This window comes from Xiphias gladius, chromosome 4, assembly GCF_016859285.1.
Source record: "Xiphias gladius isolate SHS-SW01 ecotype Sanya breed wild chromosome 4, ASM1685928v1, whole genome shotgun sequence".
NCBI lineage: Eukaryota > Metazoa > Chordata > Actinopteri > Istiophoriformes > Xiphiidae > Xiphias > Xiphias gladius.
This window is the reverse complement of record NC_053403.1, coordinates 16,968,077-16,992,241: the sequence shown is the minus strand read 5'-3', so window position 1 is coordinate 16,992,241 and position 24,165 is coordinate 16,968,077. Positions and strand designations below refer to the sequence as shown.

At 42.3% G+C, this 24,165-nt stretch overlaps 2 protein-coding genes across 5 annotated transcripts; one reads left to right on the top strand and one right to left on the bottom strand.

Annotated features, from left to right (window-relative positions):
- The first annotated feature begins 37 nt into the window (after nt 1–37).
- Nucleotides 38–8,627, top strand: LOC120788839. 2 transcript variants are annotated; one of them, XM_040125014.1, is made up of 8 exons: nt 38–269; nt 1,437–2,383; nt 3,637–4,026; nt 5,053–5,202; nt 5,337–5,495; nt 5,695–5,726; nt 6,458–6,607; nt 6,756–8,627. In XM_040125014.1, the coding sequence occupies exons 2-8, from the start codon at nt 1,459–1,461 to the stop codon at nt 6,828–6,830; spliced, it is 1,881 nt and encodes a 626-aa protein (XP_039980948.1). In that variant the 5' UTR covers nt 38–269; nt 1,437–1,458; the 3' UTR covers nt 6,831–8,627. The 2 variants fall into 2 exon arrangements, with proteins under 2 accessions (XP_039980948.1, XP_039980949.1); XM_040125015.1 differs by lacking the exon at nt 38–269 and adding an exon at nt 392–440.
- naa30 (N-alpha-acetyltransferase 30, NatC catalytic subunit) lies at nt 8,175–16,921 on the bottom strand. 3 transcript variants are annotated; one of them, XR_005707310.1, is made up of 5 exons: nt 15,823–16,921; nt 14,838–14,961; nt 14,527–14,582; nt 11,186–12,769; nt 8,175–10,711 (listed from the first exon to the last, which is right to left on the bottom strand). XR_005707310.1 is itself a non-coding variant. In XM_040125017.1 (4 exons), the coding sequence occupies exons 1-4, from the start codon at nt 16,690–16,692 to the stop codon at nt 12,632–12,634; spliced, it is 1,188 nt and encodes a 395-aa protein (XP_039980951.1). In that variant the 5' UTR covers nt 16,693–16,921; the 3' UTR covers nt 8,175–12,631. The 3 variants fall into 3 exon arrangements, 2 of the variants coding, with proteins under 2 accessions (XP_039980951.1, XP_039980952.1); XM_040125017.1 differs by having other exon boundaries at nt 8,175–12,769; XM_040125018.1 differs by lacking the exons at nt 8,175–10,711; nt 11,186–12,769 and adding an exon at nt 13,662–13,828.
- Between the last annotated feature and the right edge of the window lie 7,244 nt (nt 16,922–24,165).

The following is a 24,165-nucleotide window of genomic DNA, read 5'->3' as shown; positions in this document are numbered from 1 at the left end:
GCAGCACTTGAGAAGCAGGCGGACACACGTAGAGAAGACCCACTTCTAGTCAGTGACGCTGAGCTGCAAAACAACAAGCCTCTCCTTCAGCTTGCTTCAAATTTGTATCCATACGAACTGCATTGTTTTTTGTTTGTTTGTTTGTTTCTTTTGGGGGGGGGTGGGATTTTTTCGTTTTTGTGTTGTTGTTTTTTTTGTTTTGTTTTTTTTTACATTGCAAGAGAAGCTCTGCGTCCTCCAGGCACAACAATGAACATGAACTCCGGAAGGTAAAGGCAGTTTAATTTTTTAGCCATTTTTAGCTATACTTCAATTGTTACCATGTATATTTCGCTCTCAGTGCCTGAATATGACAGGGGGATGGTGGGGGTGTATTATAGTCTCTGTACGGCTATGATTAGCTCAAGTGTGGTAATTCTGTGCAGTCAGATTGGAGAAACGTGAGTCAACGCCGCAGTGTGAATTTGTTTTCAGTCCAAATGCTCGAGCGATTATGTTGTCAGGTGGTGGACTGCACGAGCATACTGGCTACTGGGTGTATTAAACTGTGCTGATCACAGGGGAGGTGCGCAGGCAAAAAAAACCAAACAAACAAACAAACAAAACAAAAAAACTGGGTTGTATTGTGAAATTGTTCGACTGTGCATCATCAGGGCTTCAAGATGATTTCTCTCAGACGCTTGTCTGGCTCCGGCAATATGAAAGGGTGACACCCTGTTCACACCAGACGTGTCTTTGCTCTTCATCTTCCACAGTAGTGATTGATGATTAGGGGATAATTGCTATCAGATCATGTGAAGCAACGAATGCGCCACACAGAGTTGTTTTTAATCCGATTTAATATGCTAATTTAGTCATGTCTGTAGCCCGTATGCACATTGCCCTGTTTTCAGAGAGATGCAGATATGTGTGATGTAAAAAATCTAACATTCATGAATCCATCTGTAGAGGATCCTAGAGGATAGAAAACCTGGTGCTATTTATAGGTGAAGTGCGGATGGATGCTAAGGATTGCTGTGTCAGATTCCCACTCTTTCTCTCTCTCTCTCTGTTTGTCACTCCCCCTCTATGCGTGTGCGCGCGCGCCCAAGCACTTCTCTCTGTCTATGCAAAATGAACAGAAGAGTCTTAAATGAAAAGGAATTTCATCCGAATCATTCAAAAAGCAGGTTCAAATGCAGAGTTAATCCCCTGCGGTTATCACAGACCATATGAAATTCTCAAATGAAATATATTCTGCATTACAGCCCTTTAATCTGCAGTTGCACACCTTTGTAATGTGCCTTGTCACCAAATCTTCCTTCCCAGGCACCTCCACCTCTGCTTTGTCACTCTGTCCACACGTCTGCTGAGTGACAAAGCATAGAAGTTACATGCAGGGACTGTTCAGACCTCAGTTAAACCTATTAGCATTTGTCTTTTACATCCACTCTCAGCAGGCACTGAGACGAGACAGAGATGCTGATGTCTGGGACTCTCCATCGCCTCCTCCTGGCTGGGACCTGTCTTTGTGTCTATGGAACCCCAGTCCACCTCCCAAAATTCACTCCCACGCAGGACAGCGGCTGTGATGGGGAGTGTGCCAGCCCAGTAAAAACTGTCAGCTCAACACACACCACGGATGTGAAGTCTAATCCCTCTGATACACAACATGGGACCGGCCTGATATTGAATGAAGGTGCAGGAGGAGGGGCTGGCCCACATGGACGACCTCAAGGGATAGCTCCAGCGGCACAGACAGAAAATGCGGACAGCCTCAATGGAAGATCTGGGGCGAGTGAGGCTGGCGGGGAGGCATGGAGCCAAAGGAGCAAAGTAAGGAAGGTCGGGAGCTCATCTGAGATGGGAGATGCTAAAAGACAGTCGGAGGCAGCTTCAGTGCTGTCTGTGGAATCAGAGAGTGCTGAGGATGACAAAGCTGTCATCAGTGAGCATAACTCAGCTTCTACAGGTGGGAAAAAGCAGCTGGACATAGATATGAGTACTTCAAGATTGACTCCAGGTGGATTTCTGGCCTCCTCTACAATACCACCACAGCTGGAGACTTCATACAGCCAAAAGAACAACCAAGGTGGAGTTGATAGAACAAGACTCCCTGGTGGAGGGGATTCCCTCCAGGATAAAGACCCAGAAACAAGCTTGCCATCCTTTACAGAACCTCCAAACCCTTCAGCATGGATCCAGAGACTGACTTCCCACAGTCCCATTCCTCCTTTGGTCTTTGTCTCCCCTCAGACCTCCACCCCTTTGACAATTTGGGGCCATGATGGAGCTACAATACAATCACTCCCTGACCCCTTGTTACCTGACATCGGACCAAACCTCATGTCCAGAGAGGATGGACCAGAAAGCCTGTGGACTGAGGCAGCGAGACCTGGTGGAGGTAAGTCAGCAAAGTTAGAAATGCATATTTAATGTTGATTGAAAATGGACATGTATGGGTTTTTATTGGGGCACAATTTTCTCTAATCCCTTATTGGTCATTAATTGCACATCTGCAAACGTAACAGCCACAGAGTGCCCTCAAAGTGGTGTCAGGTGATGCTCTGCAGTCATTGTTACCCTATAAGAATTCCTTCCACAAGCCATATTTTGCGACCTGCTGGATTTTGTAGGGTTTCAGGAGGCTTCATTAAAAAGAACGGCAGTAATGAAAACAACACGTCTAGTGGCAGAGATTGCCTTTGATGATTGGCAAAGAAGGCGCCACGCTCCACTTTGAACCCCAGCTGGGATATGGTAGTCTAATTACTTTCTATTCCTGACTCGAGTCTGAAAAGAGAACACACAACTGCCAGCAAAAAGCTGGTGGCAGGGTATGTTATACAAGCCTTTGGAGGATTCAACCCCTCCCCCCCAAACCTCCTCTCCTTCTTTCCCACTCTTCACACTCCCAATCCAGACTATTGTAAAGAACCAAGCAGGTTATTATTCACTCAGGCAGGAGAGGGAAATGGATTAAAGGAGTCTGTCTGAGCCAATATGTGTTCCTGCTGTCCGATGAGGATTGTCTGTTTGATGAAGCTTCCTTCCCAACAGAAAAGGAAGCTGACAAAAAAGAAAAAATAAATTCCCAAAGTGGCATTATATAAAAGGATTGCAGTCTTTATAAGCATTTTGCAGCCTACTTTAGAAATGCTTTGGACTTAAGGAAAGGCCTGAGAGATATGCAGTAAGAGTTTCTCTTTTGACAGCCCCCTGTGTGGTAGCCTCTTATCTAAAAAGAACCATTTTTCCAATCCTCCTTTCATTGTGTCTTAGCTGCACTGTGAACTCAGCTCTGAGAGAGCACAAGTGCCTTTAATGAGAAAAGTGCATGTCCAAAGAGGTAGCTGTTTCAAAAAGCTGCATTCTGTCATAAATGTTAAATAAGCTATAGACTAAACACAGTTGCTGCTTTGCATTAAAAAACTTTAAATACATTTTTCATTCTAGTTGTCAGCACAGTTGGGTGTAAAGAAACTTCAAGAACCTCGACTTGTCATTCTTCATTTGCCCTAGTTTACTCACTGGCTGCAGTATTTCACTGACTTTTACCAGAAGGTCTGAACTATTCTGCCCTTTGGAAATTAATTTGTCATGCTATATATCATGACCTTCATTTTGCCTCTGTGTTTGTGTTAACACAAATTGCAGTGGACACTGTGGTCCCACTGTCTCAGGATGAAGCCACAGAGGGCACCATGTCATCAGAGGCTCTCCCTCTCATCTTTGAGCCTTTTGAAGATGTCACACCAGAGGGGGCTGCAGCAGCAACAGCAGTAGTCACACCGGTGCCCGGCAGCGTTCGGCCTCCTGTTGCCACGGCGACCGGAGGAATGCCTCTGTCAGAGGTGGACCTGGACCAGCTGGTCACCGTGGAGACAGACAGCAACGGTCCCTCACATGCCCCACCCCTGCTGATGCCAGACTGGACGTCACCTTGGCAGACGTCTGGAGGCGAGCTCCTGGAACCAATCGGCACCTCAGTTCCGTCGGTTTCACAGTGGCAAGCCGGAACTGAGCAGGAGGATCGTTCTGAGAGAGGTAAAAGAGAGGTGCTGTGGCTGGACCAGAATGAACGAATGAATCTCAAAGTCAACATGATGCTCTGTACCATACTGCTGTTTTGCATGATTTAGCCTATTTCCTACATATCACATGTACTTCATGTTACTGCCAAAAATTTTCAAAAGCACACCATGTGCATAGCTTCAAACGTACTGTATACTAAAGCTGCATGAGAACACACATGTAAAATCCAGTTTTGGTAGTGAAATGCTACATGATGGCGCAGTGCAATTTTTCCGGTAAGTAAAGCACTTCATGCAGTATACTTAAAAAAGTATCATTCATTTTGATGAAAGCATTTTTTCCTTCCAGGCAGCTTTGGCACTAAACTGAACTTGGTTTCTTGGTTGGTGGTGGGAAGACATTTCTGGCTTCGTTGTCGGGGATTTAACATTCTCTTTACACATTTCATTATGTCCATGTTTACTTATTGTTTGTTGTTGTTTTGATTTATCCAACATAGCGTGCTCCTTGGCATTTGAGTTTTAAATTTCTTTTTTATTGTTTGTTGTTGTTTTGATTTGTCCAATATAACGTGCTCCTTGGCTTTTGAGTTTTAAATTTCTTAAATGACGTCAGTCCATGCTTTCATTCACTTTACCTCATTAGGATATTGTAATTCAACTAAAAACACCTGACTAAATTAAATAGTTTATTTTTCACTGGACTTTGACATGAGCCTGCACCAATGGCTACACAGACAGCAGGAAAAACACATGCTTTAATCTAAAATATTTCAACACTTAAAGGTGATTTGTATAATGAGGTTATAGTTCGCATGATATATGTAGATGCATACTTGTAGATGCATTTGTGAATTTGTGTCTGAACTGCTGAGATACAACAAATGGATTTCTAAATTCAACAAAAGTTAAATAAGGCACCTTGTACTTAGATTCAACCTTTTACCTGTTGAAATGATGAAATGATGAAATATTAAAATGTCTACAAACCTCCACTATTATTTCTTTCTCCCTGTGGTATGTGATTTGGGACAAGTAGTTGCTGTGAGGACACTAAACCTGGAAGAGAACTTGGCCACCATTGGCCCCTCCCTTTCATCCCTCCAGCATGCAATGATAGCAGTTACCATGGCAGCCCATCAGCCTGTGCACAAATCTATATCAGGGTTAGAAGAGATGAACTCTGAGGGTAAGACGAGTTTTATTACCCAGGGCAAAACAATTTAATTCAAAATTGCCATTTTACGTTTTAAAAAAAAAATTTCAGTCATAAATGTGACCCATTCTTCTTGGCGGCTGAGTGGATAATTTTGTTCCACACAGAGGAGCCAGATGAGGATGAAGAGGATGAGAACTCTGAGGAATCGGTGGAAGAAGATAGCGAGGAGAGCATGCCAGACACACCTAAAACATCCTCAACACAGCCGCCATACAGCCTCATCCCTCCTCCTCCTGTCTGGGTTCAGCGCAACCAGGGGCTAAGTATGAAAACAGGGTTTCTAAACCATTTTTTAATCAGCCTTGGAACATAATAGCACGTATTTAATGCTTATTCAATTCCTTGTTGCCGTCTTAAAAACTACCAGACCTCACAAAAAAATGTTAAACTACTAACTGTAAAAGACACAAAAAGAATCTTCACGTATGTTGCCCTGCTAAATCTGTGGCCTTTTTCTTCCAGTGCGGAGCTGGGTAGAGCTGATCAGAGAAAAGGTGAGACTGCCCCCTGCTGTCCGTCAAAAGTCTTTGCTGTCCATCAAAAAATGTCACTTCTCTTCACTCCTTCACTAAATGACATCAAGGATAAACCTGGCAATATTAATATCTTACTAACTAACTGATATATCTTATTCCTCAGTGCTGCAAAGCGTCAGTGTTTTCCAAAAATGGTTACAAACACATCAGTGAGCTACACTATTATAATAGGTGACACATTCCTTCAGTATCATAAACATGGGAATGGTAGTTTATTTTGAGTCAATTCCACATACACCATCCTGCTATCATAAATACTCACTAGGGCACCAAATGTGTATTAATCCATGGCTGAAAATAGTCCATAACAGATGAACCATTTATTCCTGTTTAGGTAAAAATTGCTAAAAACTACAGTGCCCAGCTCTTTTAAGAAATTAGTCTTTTTAAAAATTGAAATATGTGCATGTAATGTGTTTTAAAGATTTACATCGTCATAGTTACAAATCGAAGTCCGGAGGTACTGAGAGACAAACTAACTAATTCTTTTCATGAGATTTGTTGACAGTGACAAAAACATAGAATTACAGCAGTCTTATTCGCTAAAGGCAGTGTAAGTCATCGTTTTTCATCAGGAAATTAATCACCAATATTTTTATGATTTATAAAAGATATTAATTGGATTTACCTGGATTAGATATGCTTACTACTCTGCTCAATTTTGACCTCTGTGTTTCCACTTTCGGCAGGCGGGTTATGTGTCTGGGATGTTGGCCCCCGTAGGCATCGGCATAACAGGGGCCCTGCTAATTGTCGGCGCCCTCTATAGCATCAGGATGATCCACCGCAAGAGGAGGAACAGCTTTAAACACCAGAGGAGGAAGGTCAGACAGCCAGAGGTCAATACGCTACTTTTATTACTCCCTTTTGTTTCACTTGTTACAGACAACTGGTCTTGTAGTCACAATGCATGCAACAGGTCCTTTTGTCATTTATTGTCAAATCTCAAATGCATCAAGTTGAGCATGACGTTTATTTTCTCCCCAGCAACCTCGAGAGCCTGGCACTAGCCGTCAGGACCAGGCCATGCTGCTGGCTGACAGCTCCGAGGATGAATTCTGATGAAACTGTTTTGGGCTCCTTTTGTCGGTGACCAACGGCCAATGCTCCTGTAATGGGGACTCGGAGCCTACATCACCATCGCTATGACTACCGCATCTCCAATCACCCTCGGCTGTTTGGCTATGACTCATCTGATCCACAGACTGTGACTGAGTATAGGGCACAGATTGCACAGGCTGCACAAAGGTCAGCTTTGTATCCTCCCACACCCTCTCTAAGAGTACCAATATGAGCATTTCTGTGAATGTTGTCAGGTGATGTTGACTCTGATGGCTTGGCAGGGCTGGTATGATGCACTTTGAAATAAAAAAAAATAAAATAAATAATAATCTTGCTGCTCGTAAAAATAAAATGCAATAGCAGGGTATAGGCTGGATGAAAGTGTTGCTGGTAAATAGAGGTTTTGGCTTTGTGGAGTGGAGGGGGAAAGTGGTGTGGACCAGCAGGTTTTCTGACAAGCCATAAAAGGGCTGTAGAAGAGTTATATTACATAAACAATGTAAATATATCTACTGTATATGTAGCTGACTTAATTAGCTAGCTTAATTTAGCATAAGGCTAGCTATCCTGGTTGTGTCCAAATGTGCTGAAACCTGCCTACCAGCACCTTTGAAGCTCACTAATAAACATGTACATAGCTCAGTTTTTGAATCTCTACAAAAAAGTGTAAAAATAATAATTCACCATTTATAGGGGATTATGTGCAGTTAGTTACAAGCACAATGTAATGTTTAAATTTTTGAGCTTTAGAGGTGCTGGTAGGTGGATTTTGTTACAATCAAACAGAGCCAGGCTACCTGTGTTGCTTATTTCCAGAGTTTATGTTAAGCTAAACTAAGCTTAAATAAGATAAGCTAAACTAAACCAAGATAAGATAAACTAAGCGTCTCCTGGCTGTTATATGAGCTTCATAATTTCCAAACAGATGTGAGAGTGATATCGGTCTTTTGAGCTAACTCTCTGCAAAAAGCAAATAAACTTGTTTCCCAAAATGCTAAACTACACCTTAAAAGATTTACACACATTTTGGAAACCTTCACATACAAATCAATTGAATTAATGCTTAGTTTAAATGTGAATTTTGCAGAAATGTAAATGTTTTATTCAAAGTCATTTTTTCATAAATGTTACTGTGAGAGGCACATACGAAGTACTACCATCCTAAAAGTATGTTGAATAAAACAGATTTTGATGTACAGTATAACTCTGATGAACTCATTCTTTTGCCATTTGCAAAATGGTTCTTTCATCTAAGTGCATGACATATATTCATACACAGACCCATTGCAGCCTTTTTTCTATTGAAGGAACTATTTCTTTCTGTTGGCATTGGAAAAGTACAAACATGGAGACACTGAGGCAGAAGTTGATATTTTGACAAGTCAGAGATTTTTTTTTAAAACCAGCTCATTTTGCACAAAAGTGGCTTTTGTGTGTGTTAATCTGGTCCAGACAAAGGCAGATAAAGAAGACGCATTGCCCAACAAGTTTAGCCCCAATGTCACATTGCTGAGATGGAATGAGATGTCGTCAGAGAGTCCCTACTTTTTAAAATAAAATAAGAGTTATCATTTAATAGAAAACTTATACTGTGGTGTAGTCCAGAAAAGATGCAAGAAATATAAATAATACTAGTCATTTGCGCCATGTTTGTAACACCAATGACTTTGACACAAGGTTTTGTCTTTTGTTCACAGAAAATATATTTTCTGTAACTTCATGAGCCATGTGATCTGCTTAATGTACAACTGCCTGTTCGTATGCAATAATACTGTTTTAGGATAAGTGTGATGTAAAATAGTGACACTTTTGTCTCTTTATGTAGATATGAAACACGATGTGATCAAATAAACAATTCTTTTTGATGTCTTATTATGACTCTGTCTTATAATACATTTTATAATCTCAAAGTGTAAATGATTTGAACTGAAAAAAAAAAGACAGACAGCAGACAAGATAACCCAGTTTACAGCATTACAAAAATCAAATAATTTATTTCTGTGTTCTTTTTCCACATTAAATAAAAGCTATCGGACATTTCCAGATCAAAACCAAGAGAGGGGACAGGGAAGAGGAACAGGGGAAACAGAAATCTGACATGCAAAAAAACCTTTTGCTCTCCCCTTTGCACACTTCATGGATGGCGGTTGAGGCAGTGCTGGCCGCCCTGAAAAGACTGCAGGAAGCCCCTGTGGTCGGCTGGTTGGTTGTGGGGACCGTTGCATTTTGTGGTGCAGTAGGACTACCAATACAAATGTTAATTATCTGACCAACAAACTGCTTTCTGGGGGAAATTTATAGTTGTAAATAGATTAAATGAATGGCAGATGTCCCCTTGGCTGAGGACAGAGAAGTGGGGCTGGGATTGTTAGAATAAGCAACCTGGATAGCACAGTGGCTGTCCAGGATGAGGGAAAAAACTGCTCCTGACATCTGAACACTGAACTGGCATGTCAAGGCAAAACTGATTCCAAATGCAGAGCAGTCATTGTCAGGGAGAGCTGGGCAAAACTATGCAACACCACAAGCCCTGGCTACAAACTGATATTGATGACGAAGCCCTTCGGTCTGTGATGATCTAACAGAGCCCTTTGGCTCATTGTGGCAGGCTGTAATGCCCAAATAACTAATGGAACTGCCAAAATTTCACAGGATTAAAAAACAAACAAACAAACAAAAAAAAAACAGACCCTCTTCCTTCAAAATCTAAAACACCTCTTTATGCTGACAGCTGGTTTGAAAGAACAAGTTGGGTTAATTTGTTATGGTGTAACCCATCCAGTCTGTTCACCCATCAGTAGTCAGAGTAATAGAAGAAAAGGCCTGGACAGTGACACAAAAGAATGGGGAAACAAGTGTAAAGAATAAATCAGGAGGAGTTTGAACAGGTTAATAACAGAAATCTAAACAGTGTATGATGAGCAGCAGAGATAATAATTGGGTTTCAGGGTCTAGATCGTTTTCGTATGCTCATCATTCTTGTTACATCTCTGGATGGGCTAAAGTAGCACAGAAATTAAAAATAAAACTTGAATCTGATAAATCAACACAAATCACTCCCTTTCCTAACAGATGACCCCCCCCCCAAAAAAAGCTCTCAATATATCCAATGAATAGAACAACACTCGTATATAAATCTGAAGGAAAGGAAAAAAAAAACAAGAAAAAAAAAAAAAAGGTGATCTGATCCATTGTTCCAAATGCACACAGACACAAACTTACATACACAGGCTTTTATGTGGGTGGCATCTCTGTAAACATCTACTCTCCCTTCCAGTCCTGGGCTCCTGGGATGAAATCTCTCAGCCGAAAGGGGAAATAAACCCAAAACATGAACAAGGTCTTGTAGTGTCATTTAGAGACTAGCTCATCTGTCCTTAAACCATTAAAACATGTAAAGCTGGAGACTTTTGTTTGTTCTATAGTCGGTATTTGTAGCAGATTGTACTGTAATTTTCAGTTGTGCCACATGGCAGTGTCTTAGAGTGCTCGCTAATTTGAATATAGTAGGCAAGATAAAAGTACACAGATGTCCAATTGCATAATTTGAAATGCTACTTGTAAACAAAAATTGCATTTACAACCTGTTATGTCGGTTGTTTTCCAATTTGACTTTGAAAAAAGAAAGAAAAAAAAAATCAGAGCTGATTTAAGGTTTATTCTCCCCTTAACTATGAGCTACTCTGTCTTTTGCCTTCTGTATAACATTGAGCACTAACACGAATCATGGAAAGTTAAAACAAAAAAAACAACAAAAAAACAAAACAAAAAACAAAACATGCGCTTTTGTTCCTTCCAATTACTAACAAGTCCTGTTGTCCTCATTAGGCTGGAACAAAGCACAGCACCATAAAGGCTCTGATTTTCCTGTGCGGGGGCCTCTGAAAGTAGAGAAATAAAAGTCTATCAGAACAGATCCACACCGTTATCAAAATAATAGGACACACACACAGACACATTCATACGTAGACATACACACACTGCAGCAATTTCCAAAGAAGTGCATCTAACCTTTGTTCATTTTACTTTTAAGAAAAAAAACAAAAGTGGCTAAAGCAACCTTTCTTTGCCATAATTAGTGTCGATTGAGACATCCGGGTGCATCTATGGCGTGTTCAAGGGCTGGAGATCTTAAAATGTTAGCAAGTTGGTTGTGCATTGCGTTAGGGCACCTGGGAAGTGTATTGTGGACTCAGCCGCTTACGGCAGAGTGAGGTTATATAGGTGTATAGTAGTATATCTAAATAAACTGAAAGCGAACCAAAGAATAAAATATAATCTGCTAAGAATACTTGTCTATTTTCCTTTTTTTAATTAAGAGATAAACAGACACACACAAAAACAGCATACTCAACCAGGATTCCAGCATATGTAACACTTTGCCTCCAGTCTGGTGCCGAGGGCAGACCAGAAGCGGGCCAAGGCTGCGGTGCGTCGCTGTTAGTGGGCAGATCACTGCAGTCGTGGCTGAGAGTTCTGATGGATTGAGTGGCACTTGCAATGAGGAGAAATAATATGACATTTAATATAAAAGAGTAAACCGAGATGGCTAGGAAAAGTTTAACTGCACCATCATTGGCAAGAAATGTCTTGAAAGACTCAATTTTCTCCTTTTTGGGAATTTTAAAGCGGCTGGCAGTGCATTTGGGGAAAACAAGTTCTGATCTGCAAAAATAGGTAGATAAAAATAAACTCCTCACCCAAACTCTGTCAGGGTTAGATGATGAGAGATTTAGTGAAGGACAATGATCCACCGGGTGGGCAAGGTTTGAGGTGCTAATGGAGTGATTTGTTTCGATCAACTGCTCTGCACCAACATGCTTCTACTAAACAGAGGAAGGGGTTGGAGGGTTAGCCTCGGACTGGGTTAATCAACACGCGCTCTTCACGCTTTTTCCCGCACTCACGTTAAAATAAATGCATGCATATCTTTACAGGCTTCAGTCCTGGAGGCTGAGGCAGGTGATGAGACAGCAGCAGGGAGCTGCTGTGCCCACTGGACAGCATGGGAAAAGAAGACATACAACAGTACACACAATTCATACCTCACATACGCTCACACAGTCACACAGACCTAACGCTTGCTCACATTGAAACCAACCACGCCACATACACACAAAAAAAAGAGGCGGTACAAACACGCAGTCATACTATAGCTTGTTCCATCCCCTGTCCAACTTACAAGGTTAAAAAAGAAACACAAAAATAAACTCCACAAATATTTTCTTCCCAGTCTGTTTTTACCGCCCCGCTTCCTTGTTTCACGCCGTTTTCTTTAAGTCTTGTTCTGTTTTGTCCTGTTTTCTGCAGAAGGATTTGGTGTGGTGCCGTGTCCCCTTGGGTTTGGACAACGCACGTCCTCACCTGAGCTGCCTCACACCTCCCGTCCTGGTCGATGTGGCATACAAGACTGAAGGTCAAAAGGTCATCCAGTCCCAAGTCAAGGTCATCCCAGAGACCGCCCTGACTCGCCCCTTCCTCATCACAGAAAGTATGAGGGGCCCCTTCATGAAAACATCAGGTGGGATTTCAGTCTGTTTCTGCCTAAACAACAGTTGTTCAGAAGTCAAGGACAAAAAGTGGATGTGTCTGCATGTCTATGCATACCTATGTCCATACCCCTTATGGTTTTACACAGGGGTGTGTGTGTGTTTGTGTGTGTGTGTGTGTGTGTAAGTGAATATGTGTGTTTTTGTATATAAGAGTGAAATGACCAGGGAAGAGCTGAGGCTGTCAAGCTGATAGTGTAGGAGGTGAACAGCACCCGCTGTCCAGTCCTCCCCCGTCCCCTCTTCTTTCCTTTAGCGAAGCCACAGTTTGAGCCGCAGCGCGTCCACTCCGTTCAGGTAGTATCTGAACAGCCGCTTGTCTCTGACAAAACCTAAGTTCTCGTACAGCTTCAGGGCTGACTTGTTGGTGATCTCAGTCTCCAATACAACCTGGGGACACACAGATGGACATGTCAGGGCTTTGTTTTGTAAATTGGCAGACTGACTCATGTAAGATTCACAGCTTTTTCTGGACTGTTGCAAAAAAGCTTATGCTTGTTCTGGTCTGTTTGTGGACCCTGACACTAATTTAGCACGTTTGAGGCTATTAATATAAAATTAATATAGTGATAGCAATAGCCTTATGCTAGGCTAAGCACTTGAGAGCTAGCTTCTGTAAACAAAAAAAATTCCTTCCCACAACACTAAATCTGTCTTAGTTACATGTTGATATCTTGTTAGCTAACAAGCTAGCCACCAATACTTCCAAGAGGGCTCAGTTGTTGTTGGTCAGTTACTGAAGCTAGTTACTAAGCTAGCTGCTCATTAAATCACAGTGTCTCATGTTTTATTTCTACATGGGTAAATACACACATAGAAAGCTTAAACAAGACATTTTTTAAGTTACTGTAATGTAATCTTTGAGGTAGCTAGGGCTAGCTGTTTTTACCTGCTTCCAGTCTTTATGATAAGGTAGGCTAACTAAGTATGCTAACAGCTGTGTTTAAAATACGACACTGAAATTTATCCTCTAAATAAAATAAGTTGGCAAATATGAAAACTTCCCTAACTGTTGGAGTATGTCTTTACATACAAATCATGTACTGCCTGTAAAAAAATATTGTGTTAAAAAAGATTTTGTGGAAAAACACTTAATCATGATAGGTGTAACAAATATTTTTTTTTTTTTTTTTTTTATAACAAAGACCAACTGAAAGACTCTTTAATCAATGTGAAAAAAAACAAACCCCAAAACCCCCAAACGCCAACAATTAAGTCCCAGTATTCAAGTATATCCTTAAGTCAAGTTAAGTAGCGATAACAAAAATCCACTGTGATTTAATACTGTATAATGACAGAACTTGATAGACATGCTTGAGACAGGTGATCCATTACAATGAAAGATATGTTTTTATTACATAGTAATGCAGTTGCAAGAAGGGATAGTTTAGTAAGCTTCTTTTTGTTGGTGCATTCAAGGAAGGTCAGTATCTAAGCTGTACAAGTCGGCTGTTGAAAGGAATTTAAAGATTTACAAGCAAAGCAGTTAGGAAATCAAACTCATAAGACAAACTGAATTTGGTAGTCTACAAGTTAAAGGTGCTTGAGAGCACCAACAAAGCTATAAACCAGTGGTGGCCTGGTATGGTCTGGACCTGCTCTACAAGAAAATCGCTATGAGATAACTTATGTTATGACTGGACGCTATATAAATAAAACTGAATTGAATGAAACTGAATTGAAAATCAAACATTCGATCTTGAGGCATTAAGGCTAACTGTGAGGAAAAGATATTCAGTAACACTGGAGTTGGGTCAACACAAACATAAAATAACAAAAAAGAACCAAATGCTAAAAGTACAGATATGGTTTATTTTAACCATTTTCCAATGTGTTGTCATTTTATGTACTGTATTTATCTGTATTTTCTAGGAATTCTTCTTCTCATGTACGGTCTAATAAATGTTAGACTGTCCTCTATTGCATATGTTAATATCATGATGGAGGAAGCTGGCACACAGCTTGCAAATGTGTGCCAATGTCAGCCATAAAGGCTGTGCACAGTTGCACAAACACATACATTCAGTGTGATTTAGACTTTAATCAAAGAGTTAATTATTCTCTGGGTGTATTATAATCTGGTTTGAAAAAGGACGACGTGAATTGATTGAGCCATCCTCCAGGGCTAATTGGTCTTTGTATTTTACCTCATCACAGTCACCCTCCACCATGGCATAGATGGCCTTCTTCACCAGATTAGTACCTGAAATAGGAGTGGAAGTCACTGACGGCACGCAATTAAACAAAACACAAAGACTTTTTAAGAAAATAACCTAGCCTGACGTTTGATGGTCTAAGTACGGCACAACTTAAAGAAAGTCACTTAAGTTTAAGGCATAGTGTTACACATCAGCACACAATGTATTTATTATCTGAATATAGCATTTTTGCATAAAGAGATTTGGTTGTCAAAGAAGGCACTTGGTCTATACATTGTATTATGAGAGGACAGACTCACCAATGCTTTTCCTTCTGTGTTTTGAATCCACGGCCAGCATAGCAATGTAGCCACGACGGAACATCTTCTTGTGCATGTCAAGCTTACATACAATGGCTCCAACACACTCCTGTTCCACCATAGCCTGACACACACACACACACACACACACACACACACACACACACACACACACACACACACACACACACACACACACAAGTTAGTCCTCTGAGTGTCTATTGGGGTGGCCTCTGAGGGCCTAGCAACAGTTCTTCTGCAGTCCTTGTCAACCTGACAGTTCTGCCAGCTCTCTGAGCTGACCTCTGACCTTTATTTCATGCAGCTTCCTCTTATGTCAATGCGGCATACCAGACACACTGGAACTGGGAAGTTTATGACCTTGAGGCTCAGAGGATAAATGAAAAAAAAAAAAAAGGACAGTGTTTTTCAAAGTACAAAACCCTGAATGGATACTGTAGGTGCCAGAGGAAACACCTATTTGAAGAATATTACTCTCTACTAAAACTGAAAAGTAAGGGATATAGAACACTGTGCCTACATTCCTCTACACAGATGAGTGGACAAAAGACCCTAACATCAGTGATGAATACTGTCATGTCAGCTGAACTTTTCTTCATTTGATAACTATTTACAAGGATCTGTTGTGGAAAAGTGGTTGTTGTACCTTGTCAAGACATAAACTAGGGCTGTACAAACTCCCAACCAATGTGCTGGCAGTGAGACATTTACATGTGTGTGCTTACTTTGTTTGTCTTCAGTACATATCAGCACTATGTCTGACTGCCTTTGAGACACACTGACAGGTGATTGAAAGCTATGAGCATGTGGTCACACCCAACCCAAATAATGCTATGCAAATTCACGTTACCAAAGTCCCTGTAACAGGATGGTAGCTCACACTATATTTTGACTGGATGAACAAAGTTAAAGAGTGAATACACGCATTTTCTTTACATATAGAGTGTTTCAGTGTCATACTCACCAGAAAGCAGAGCTGCGGCCAGTTGTGGATGAAGTACCTGTACGTATAAATTGAATAAGGCTCAGACAAGTCCTTGGTGATCAATCTCATAATCCACGGCATCTGCAGCTCGGACTCGTAGCGGACATATCGGATGCCGTGACTCTCCTCTTCCGCTCGGCCGGGAGAGCTGTTCAGCTCGAGCCGGGCTAGCTCTGCGGCTGGCGGCGGCGGCTGCTCCTCCGTGTCATCGAGGCTGTCCTCTCCGCAGGGCCCGGCAGCATCCGGCGGCTCGTCGCTCGGCGGTCTCGGCGGCTCCGTGTGGTCAAACTCCTCTTTCCCTTCGTCCCCGGCATGGCTGTGGGCCGCCTCAGTTCTTGTGAAACCCGGCATTCCGTTCACGCTATTGTTAACCAGGGGAGAGTGACTGCCGTTTTTGGAGAAGGGGCTGTGGCCTTCGTGTTGGCAATGCTCACTATTGTTTCTAGCAGCCGGAACCCCCTCACTGCTGCCGCTGCTGCTGCTGTCAAAGTTGTCCACGGACGGTCTTGGGTTGTCAGGTCGGTTTCCTGTGTGTTGGTGGCTGTTAGCGTCCGCTGAAGGGCTGGCCAAGCCGTTTAGCTGCTGCTGCTCTCGGGCTTGCATTTTAAGGTGCAGCGCCGCCGGGCTAGGTCGCGCTAGCATGTTTTTCTGCTTCTTCTTTACCGACCTTTTCACTTCGCTTACCGACTGCGACTTCTTCCCTGTACCGGCGGGTACACAGTCCGCCCTGTGGCAGGCCGGCTCTCCGTCTACCCCCGCCGGCTCCGCGCTCCCAGCCCCAGGGAAGGGAGAAATTTCGGCCGGGGATGCAGGCAGTGCGCTACTAGGCCCAGGCGGCACTGTGGCCATCCCACCGCATTAAGGTGGAGATTCACGCTTGGAAAACGTCGAACACAATCTCATCCACAAGGCGAAGGGATATACAAGCAATAAATAAGTTAGTTCACCGAATATTACATAAATCCGAGGGTTATTGAGGCGATAACGTATCCGGTGGCGACGTTTGTCACTGCTTTCTCCTCGGTTTCCCCGCTGCCGCAAAGTGCTGTCGCAGCAAACGCCATTGCAACAGCAGACAGAAACGTTTTACGACAGTGGTGTATCGCATGACAGAAGCAGTTTTTTCAGACACCAGGGCCTATACGTTCCTGTCATTTACTTTCCATTTGAATCAACTCATTTTCCTTCTTCAGTCGTTTTGTTTTTGCATTTTCCTTCTGTTGTAACTGCAGGACTTAATATAAAAAAAATCAAGAATGGGAACAAAATCTCCTGAACTGCAAGCAACACAAGATTATAATAAGAAAAGCAAGGAAACTCGACACATTATGAAATGAAAATTAAGATAAAAATCATGATTTTTTGGTATTTGAAACAAATGTATTGTCTGTTCCTTATACAGGATTTCAGGATTTTACTGAGCAAGATGATTAGATTATTGGCGAAGAGAGACACGTGATTGAGTTCAGTTCTCTCGAAAGATGACTTTATATAAAACCGCTCTTCACACAATTTTAATTTGATTTTATATCATTTGGAATGGGATTTGTGTTAAAACCTGATGCAGTATGTTGAACTACTTTAAACTGTGAAATTTACTCCACAAGGAAAACATCAGAGGCGATTTAGGACATTGCTGAACGTAAAGGTTAACTAACTGCAAACCAAAGATCTGTGGAGTTATTTATTTTTTACCAGCAGAGGACGCCGTTTTGAGGATTTATTTGGATATATTACATTTTTTTCCCTCTTACAACATCACTGCAGTTTCTCCAGTAGATGTCGCCAGTAGTTCAGTTTCCTTTCCTTAGCAGTTTACCTCTTCATCCTGTGAAGTACAAGTTTGTGATGTCTTCTTGAGCAATATCCAGACTGTTAGACTCAGTACTCTTCTCCACGACTTTCCAGAGGGACACTGTACTTTTCACTTTTCCACTTACTGTATTTGACTGCTGTACCTATGCATTATTTTCAGACTAAAGTATAATACAGGCCACAGTCAGTTTATTTAAAATCATGGTTTGCATCGAGTGGAATTACATGATTACAGCACAGACAGCAACAGAGGAAACTGCCCTCAAGTATTAGCACTGTTTCTGACAAAATCATTGTAGTAATTCAAGGTTTTCGACAGTCCAAAGACCCATACTTGGTCAGTATGCGTGGTGTGGTTTTGGCCTTGGATGATGGACTAAATGAACAGAGAGAAGTGATGGATTCTGGGAAGGAGGGGTTTCCAGTTGAGGCTGAAGGTGCAATAACTCAAGGGGTTCGGAGGCAGAAAGACCTCAAGGATCGTCCCTCATCACGGATATGCCTGTCAGTGTCCCTACCGCTGCAAAGTGTACTTACTTCCCCTGGGAATATTGTTATCTTTTTCTGTAAATGGAAAGAATAAATATCTGGTGAATGTTTTTGGATTTTTAAAATTTATTTCAAGGCTGTTTAATATTTATAACAATGAAAAATGAACTTGCCAGTTGGATATGACATGTAAATCGTGCAACGCAAGTTAGACCTCAACAGACTTTATTTCAGTCAAAGTTTATCTACAGGATGGTTTCGTTCATCCTAGGTGGCAGTGTTGCTCTATCATGTCCTCAAAGAGGTCCATGTACTCAGAGGTGGGTCACTAGAGATAGATGTTCTGTAAAACTGTACGGTGAGTGAGATGCTGACACCTCTTGCTTTCTCGTCTGTCCTACATTCAACTACCATGAACATATGTGAGTTTTCTATGGAAGGAATAAAGAATAAAAACAGAAAAGAAAAAAATTAATGATAATTTGTTTGTAACTATATGTCACGGAGAAAGAGATTGAGAGATAGACGGGGAGAGAGACGGTCCTTTGAAAGCTAAGCCTTGGGGCTGAGAACTCTCTGAAGAGCTGGAATCAGACATGCACAATCAGTTCCCCTCTTCAAATCTCCTTTACAGGCCTATCTACTTGAACAGCCTTCTCTTAATTACTTTCTCTATCACTTAGTGTGCTTTGCCTGGGACTAGGAGCTGCAGTGTCTTGCCAGAGACACTTGGCTGGTTAGAACCTATATTTATATATCTTCTTTCGCACAATCCTGTGCCCTACTGCCCCCCCCCCCCTTTTTTTCCTTTCATTTTCCTTTCATACACTGCTCTTGTATCTCTGCAGCTCTCCCCATCCTGTCTCTACCCTTTTCCAAATATCTCCAGGGCGTCAGTTGCGTCATGTGACTGGTGTGCTTGTGATTACAGCAGTTGGCACCCATACTCATCTCTGAGGAAGAACCCAAAATACCTTGAAAAGACAGCATTTAAAGAAGTATGAGGTCAGTATGGAGCTTAGTAGAGAGTGACAACATGCTCAGGACAACCCAGGCTGACAGTGAAACCCAAATACCCTCCTCTTTTGAATCTCTCGCTCTGTCTTTCTGTCTGTCTGAACTGGTCTCAGGGGCTGAGGCCAAGCTTTGGACCCCCCCCCCCGCCTGTCACGTTGGCTCGCTCCCCTCACTCTGCTCACTTCTATGTGTCCTCCTCCTTCTTTTTTTATTTTTTTATTTGTCTGGCGTCTGGTCGACTAGAGCTGTATTTAATTAGTTTCTGGCAGGTTAATTAGGGGCTAAAGTTAGGGGGTCGGACCAGAACAAAAGCGGGTCAGGCTGGACGGATGCAGGTGCTCTGGAGTGGTTGCCAGATTCCACCGTTCAAATTAAGATGGCTTCAAATTGTCTGGAGTATTGGAGAGAGAGAGAGGGAGAGGGAGAGAGACACCAGTGAATCACAAGGGAGGAGGTTTCCACCACATATGGGATGTCAGCTCCTTGTATGCCCCACTGGTATATTATTTGACAAATTTCAACATTTTATCTTCACATTTTCCCCAAGAAACTAACTCATATTCACACACTCCTTTCATGTCCCGTCCCTCTCATATTACACTGGCATGAATCACACAGAGCTGATCTAATGTATGGTGTGCGTCTTTGCCAGTCTCTTTCCCCGCTGCCATACAAGGTGCTGGGTTGTATGTTCTCATTCATATCGTTCCCAGCACTCTTTCCTGTTTTTCATATATGAGTGGCAGCTATACCCTTTTGCTTTGCTTTAGTGTTTTGCTGTGTAGAATGAAAAAAACACATGAGGACGACATCAAATGACCACTCCAGACAAGTGAAGTATACATAAAATGGGAAATTCAAGTCTGTGAAGTGTAGATCAGTTGTTTCAATGCAGTAACCATGTAAATGAAATACATGAAAACAGTAGATGTGAGTCTAGAAAATCTGTAGGTAGCAGCACTTTGAAGATTACCTGTTTAATTATTGTTCTTTTGGCATGTATTCAAAGTTTTAAAACATATTAAAGTGGCGACTTTTATAGGTATATGTCAAATATGTACATAGATGCAGACAACATGTGTAACTTTAATTACAGAAAAGCAGAAGAGGAGCAGAAAAAGACCCAATTCGACCTTTTCTTCTGCCATGTGGAGATGAAGAGAGACCAGGTAAACTGATAGGAGCCAGACAGGAGAGGACAGGAGAGGAAGAGAGGGCATCTCTGGCATGGCTGGATCTGCCTCAGTATGTGAGGGTCCTGGGGCCCTTTAGACAGGCGCCAGCCCAGCAGGGAAGCAGAGACAATCATGCAGCACCAGATCCAATGCACAGAGATGGAGGGATGGAGGGAGATGAGGAGAAAGAGAGGAGGATTGAGGGGGAGTGGGTGGTGGGACAAAGAGCGCTGTTGAGAAAGGTGGAGGACATGACAAGGAGAAGAGTAGAAAGGTCCAGGTAGAGATGGAAAGAGCTGCTGAATAACAGAGTTGAAAAGAGATGGACGTAGAGGGAGAAAACGACAGTGTAGATCAATAGGAGGTGAGAGGAGAAGGAGTAAAAGGAAAAAAGAGCCAGCTAGAGAGAGATAGCATATATTCCCTCTGTAACAGTCTTTATCACCAGCCCAGATCGTGGCGTATGAACAGTGATCCAAGTCAACCATCTGCTAAGGCTAGATAAGCCTGGGAGAGCTGGGTATTGAGCTGTCACTCAGGGAGGTGCGCAGAAAAACAGAAGAGAAATAAAGACAGAACGGGAGAGGGAGAGAGATCGAGAAGGTGGGAGGGAAGGGTATGTGCAAGGTAGGAAAATTCAAAGGAGAAGATTTGTGCAGACTGTAGAGCATCCATCCTGTTAGAGAAAGACTTAACGTCAAATAGATGTCCAGCCCTGTCCTGCCTAATCTTGAAATAATCCTTCAGCTAATGAGAGGAACAATAAATCGAGGTTATTTATTGCTTTTTATTTTAGTCAACCCTTGTCTCTCATACACACATATAAACACACACTTTTGCACGGACACACAGATCCACTCACATCATCACAGCTAATCATTCCAATGGGGCTGTTTGTTGTTTGTTTTCTGTAACTAACACACACGTATTCACACGTCACCACATGTCACCATAGTCAGTGTTAGGTACAAAATTAGGCTGTTTGCTGTTTTCATTTTCTCCACAATTCATAACACACACGCACGCACGCAGGCACGCACGCACACACACGTTATCATGGCAAAAAAGCGTGTTGAGGGGTTTGTCTCAGTCAATTAGACACCTCTTCTGGTGGGGAGGAGCCCCAGAGTGGGAGATGGGTTACTAGTTGATTAAGCTCATGTGCAGGTGATTAAGTTAAATCCCACTTAAACATACCCCCCTAAACCACTTACTGCATAATTATGAATGACATTTTTCTCCTGTATGTGTGTGTGATAGAGGAAAACACTGACAATCATATATTGCGTGATTTGTGTCATTGTTCACCCATTTCTGTGTTTTTAAGGTGTACATTCAATTCCATCTCTACATGCATGATTCTGTGTTTATAGTGTGATAGTGTGGTAGTACGAGGGCGTGAATTAAGGCCAGGAGGGGGTTCAGGCCCGAGAGTGGGGGTTAGGAGGGGATTAGCTGAGGCCAGTTGGATCATTTTACAGCCGAAGGACCCCCCCTCACCCTCTGCAGTCTCCTGGACAATGAGGATTAAACTCCTCTTGTTCCTCAACTCCGAAAAACGGCAGGACGACAAAGACACTATTCCTCCTGGGTTCCCTGGCTGTGGCTGGGATCTCAGTTGAGGGAGCGAAGGAGGGAGGGAGGGAAGGAGAAAAGGGGAGGAGGAGGAGGAGGAGGAGGAGGAGGAGGAGGGAGGCAGAGGGAGGCAGGGGGTCCATCATAAAATTAATCCCTTCACAGTTTCCTCTGGGTGCAAAGTGAGATATGAGGCAGACATGTCTAATGAAACGCTACAGTCATCTAAGGGCACAGCGATAAAAGCATATATTAAACTAATGGAGCTCGTCATTAGTGCCTCTATTAAGCGGATCGAGAGGGTTGTGCTCTCCTTTGGTGATTGGCACGGAAGATTAATCAATTCCAACAAAACTCCACCTTTTCACATTCTTCTACTTTATTGTTCATGCAGACCTGTGTGGCGATATTTAAACTCATTTAACCACAATCCTCAGGGATGAAACTACTGCTATACTCAGTGCAATTTGTATTTTTGTCATTAACGTTATAGTTTAGGCATTTGGGGAATATGATTCTTTGCTTTCTCAAGTTAGATCAGAAGATCGATACCACTCACATGTCTGTACACTAAATATGAAGCTACAGCCAGGAGATTTTAGCTTAATCTAGCATAAAGAATTGAAATGTGGGAGAACAGTTTGCCTGGCTCTGTCCGAAAGTAACAAAGCTAGCACTTAAAGTTCACTAATTAACATCATATATCTTGTCTATATGATCCGTACAGAAACTGAAGTGTGAAAATATCGTGTTGCAGTTACAAAAGGGTTATGTGCATGACAACCAACCATGTTGTTTTTTTACTTCGGTTTTTCTATGAGAAAATAAGACAAAAGAGATATAACATGATAACTAGTGAGCTTTAGAGGTGCTGGTTGGATTTTTCAGACAGAGCCAGGCTACTAGCGCTGTTTCTTTTCCAAATTAAAGGTGGAATAAGTGTTTCTGGAGAAAGGCTGTTGACATTTGAACTCAACAGCAAAGCAAATACAACCCTCCCCTCAGTGGTCCTTCAGAAGCGCCATCCCCCAAATTCATGGATGGGCACTGCCAAGGCAATGACACTAACAACTGGCTTAGCTGTCCAAAAGAGAAATACGGTGGAATCCAAAGCATCTTATATGGCGTGGAAGTGGTTTGTTTAGCTGAAGCAAAACAAAACTTACTATATATAACGTTATTAAACAAGCGACATGCACACAAACACAGCATCCAAAACACAACTGGTTAAAAACTAGTGAGAGTTAGTTGTTTAGATTGTTTTTCACAAAAGTACAGTGACAGAGCGGAGGACCATAGCTAAACTAACAAAGAAGGTAATGTTGCTGGGCATAGCATTTTGAATTATGCATCAATCCATATAATCCCACTGTACTAGCAAATGTATGTTTTTAGGTCTTCGTGGCTATAAAACCCTCTGCACGTTGTATAGACAAATACCATTATATAGAACAAGCAACGAGACAGCAAACTGTGGCTTTCCCAGAGCCAGCACACCAGCTGCAGACAGCGATACTCACAACTCTGCTGCTACTATAGCTAACATCACACCAGCACCATATCTTGGCAGACTAGAGAGTAAGCCGGACATCCATGGGCAAGTACTTTAACGTTACTAGACACACAAATGTGACAAAGGTATTTGCTGGCTAAATAAACAGTAGGGATTAGTTATCACCAATATTAGCAAATGCGAAGGAACTATACTGACCTATTGGCTCAAAGAAACATAACAAAACTAATGTTGTCAATCAGAAACAGAGCAACCTCCGCATCCGTCTTTGTGCCTTTCAACTTTTGGAGGTCTCTACACCGTTGCCTAGCCGATGTTAACGCGGCTCTTCGCCCTTGCCTTTGCACTTTTTTTTCGGTTTTTGTTCTTCTGCCCTTCTCTTCGGCTTTTCCTTGGCTGTCTCTCCCTCTTGACAAGGCGATAATTTTGTGGAGTATACGCCGCCGTCATGCCACTGCCGACAGACGTTCCTTTCACACACTCTCCTTAACACTGCAGTCCCAATCAATCCCATTCAAAACACCACAGGGTATGGCAGCGATGGAAGGGTAGACTGCTCCTTCTCCTTCCCCTGGTAATCCTTGGCATGACCGTTAGCATGTGCCAGATTTGCCGTCCCTTGCTCCTGCTGCTCCCTATCCCCCATCTCCAGTCTTGTACTTCTTCTTTTCCTTGTCCTGTGCGTGAAGACAAACGCCCCCTGTTGCTGACTGGCTGGAATAGTGTTGTGTGGCTCGG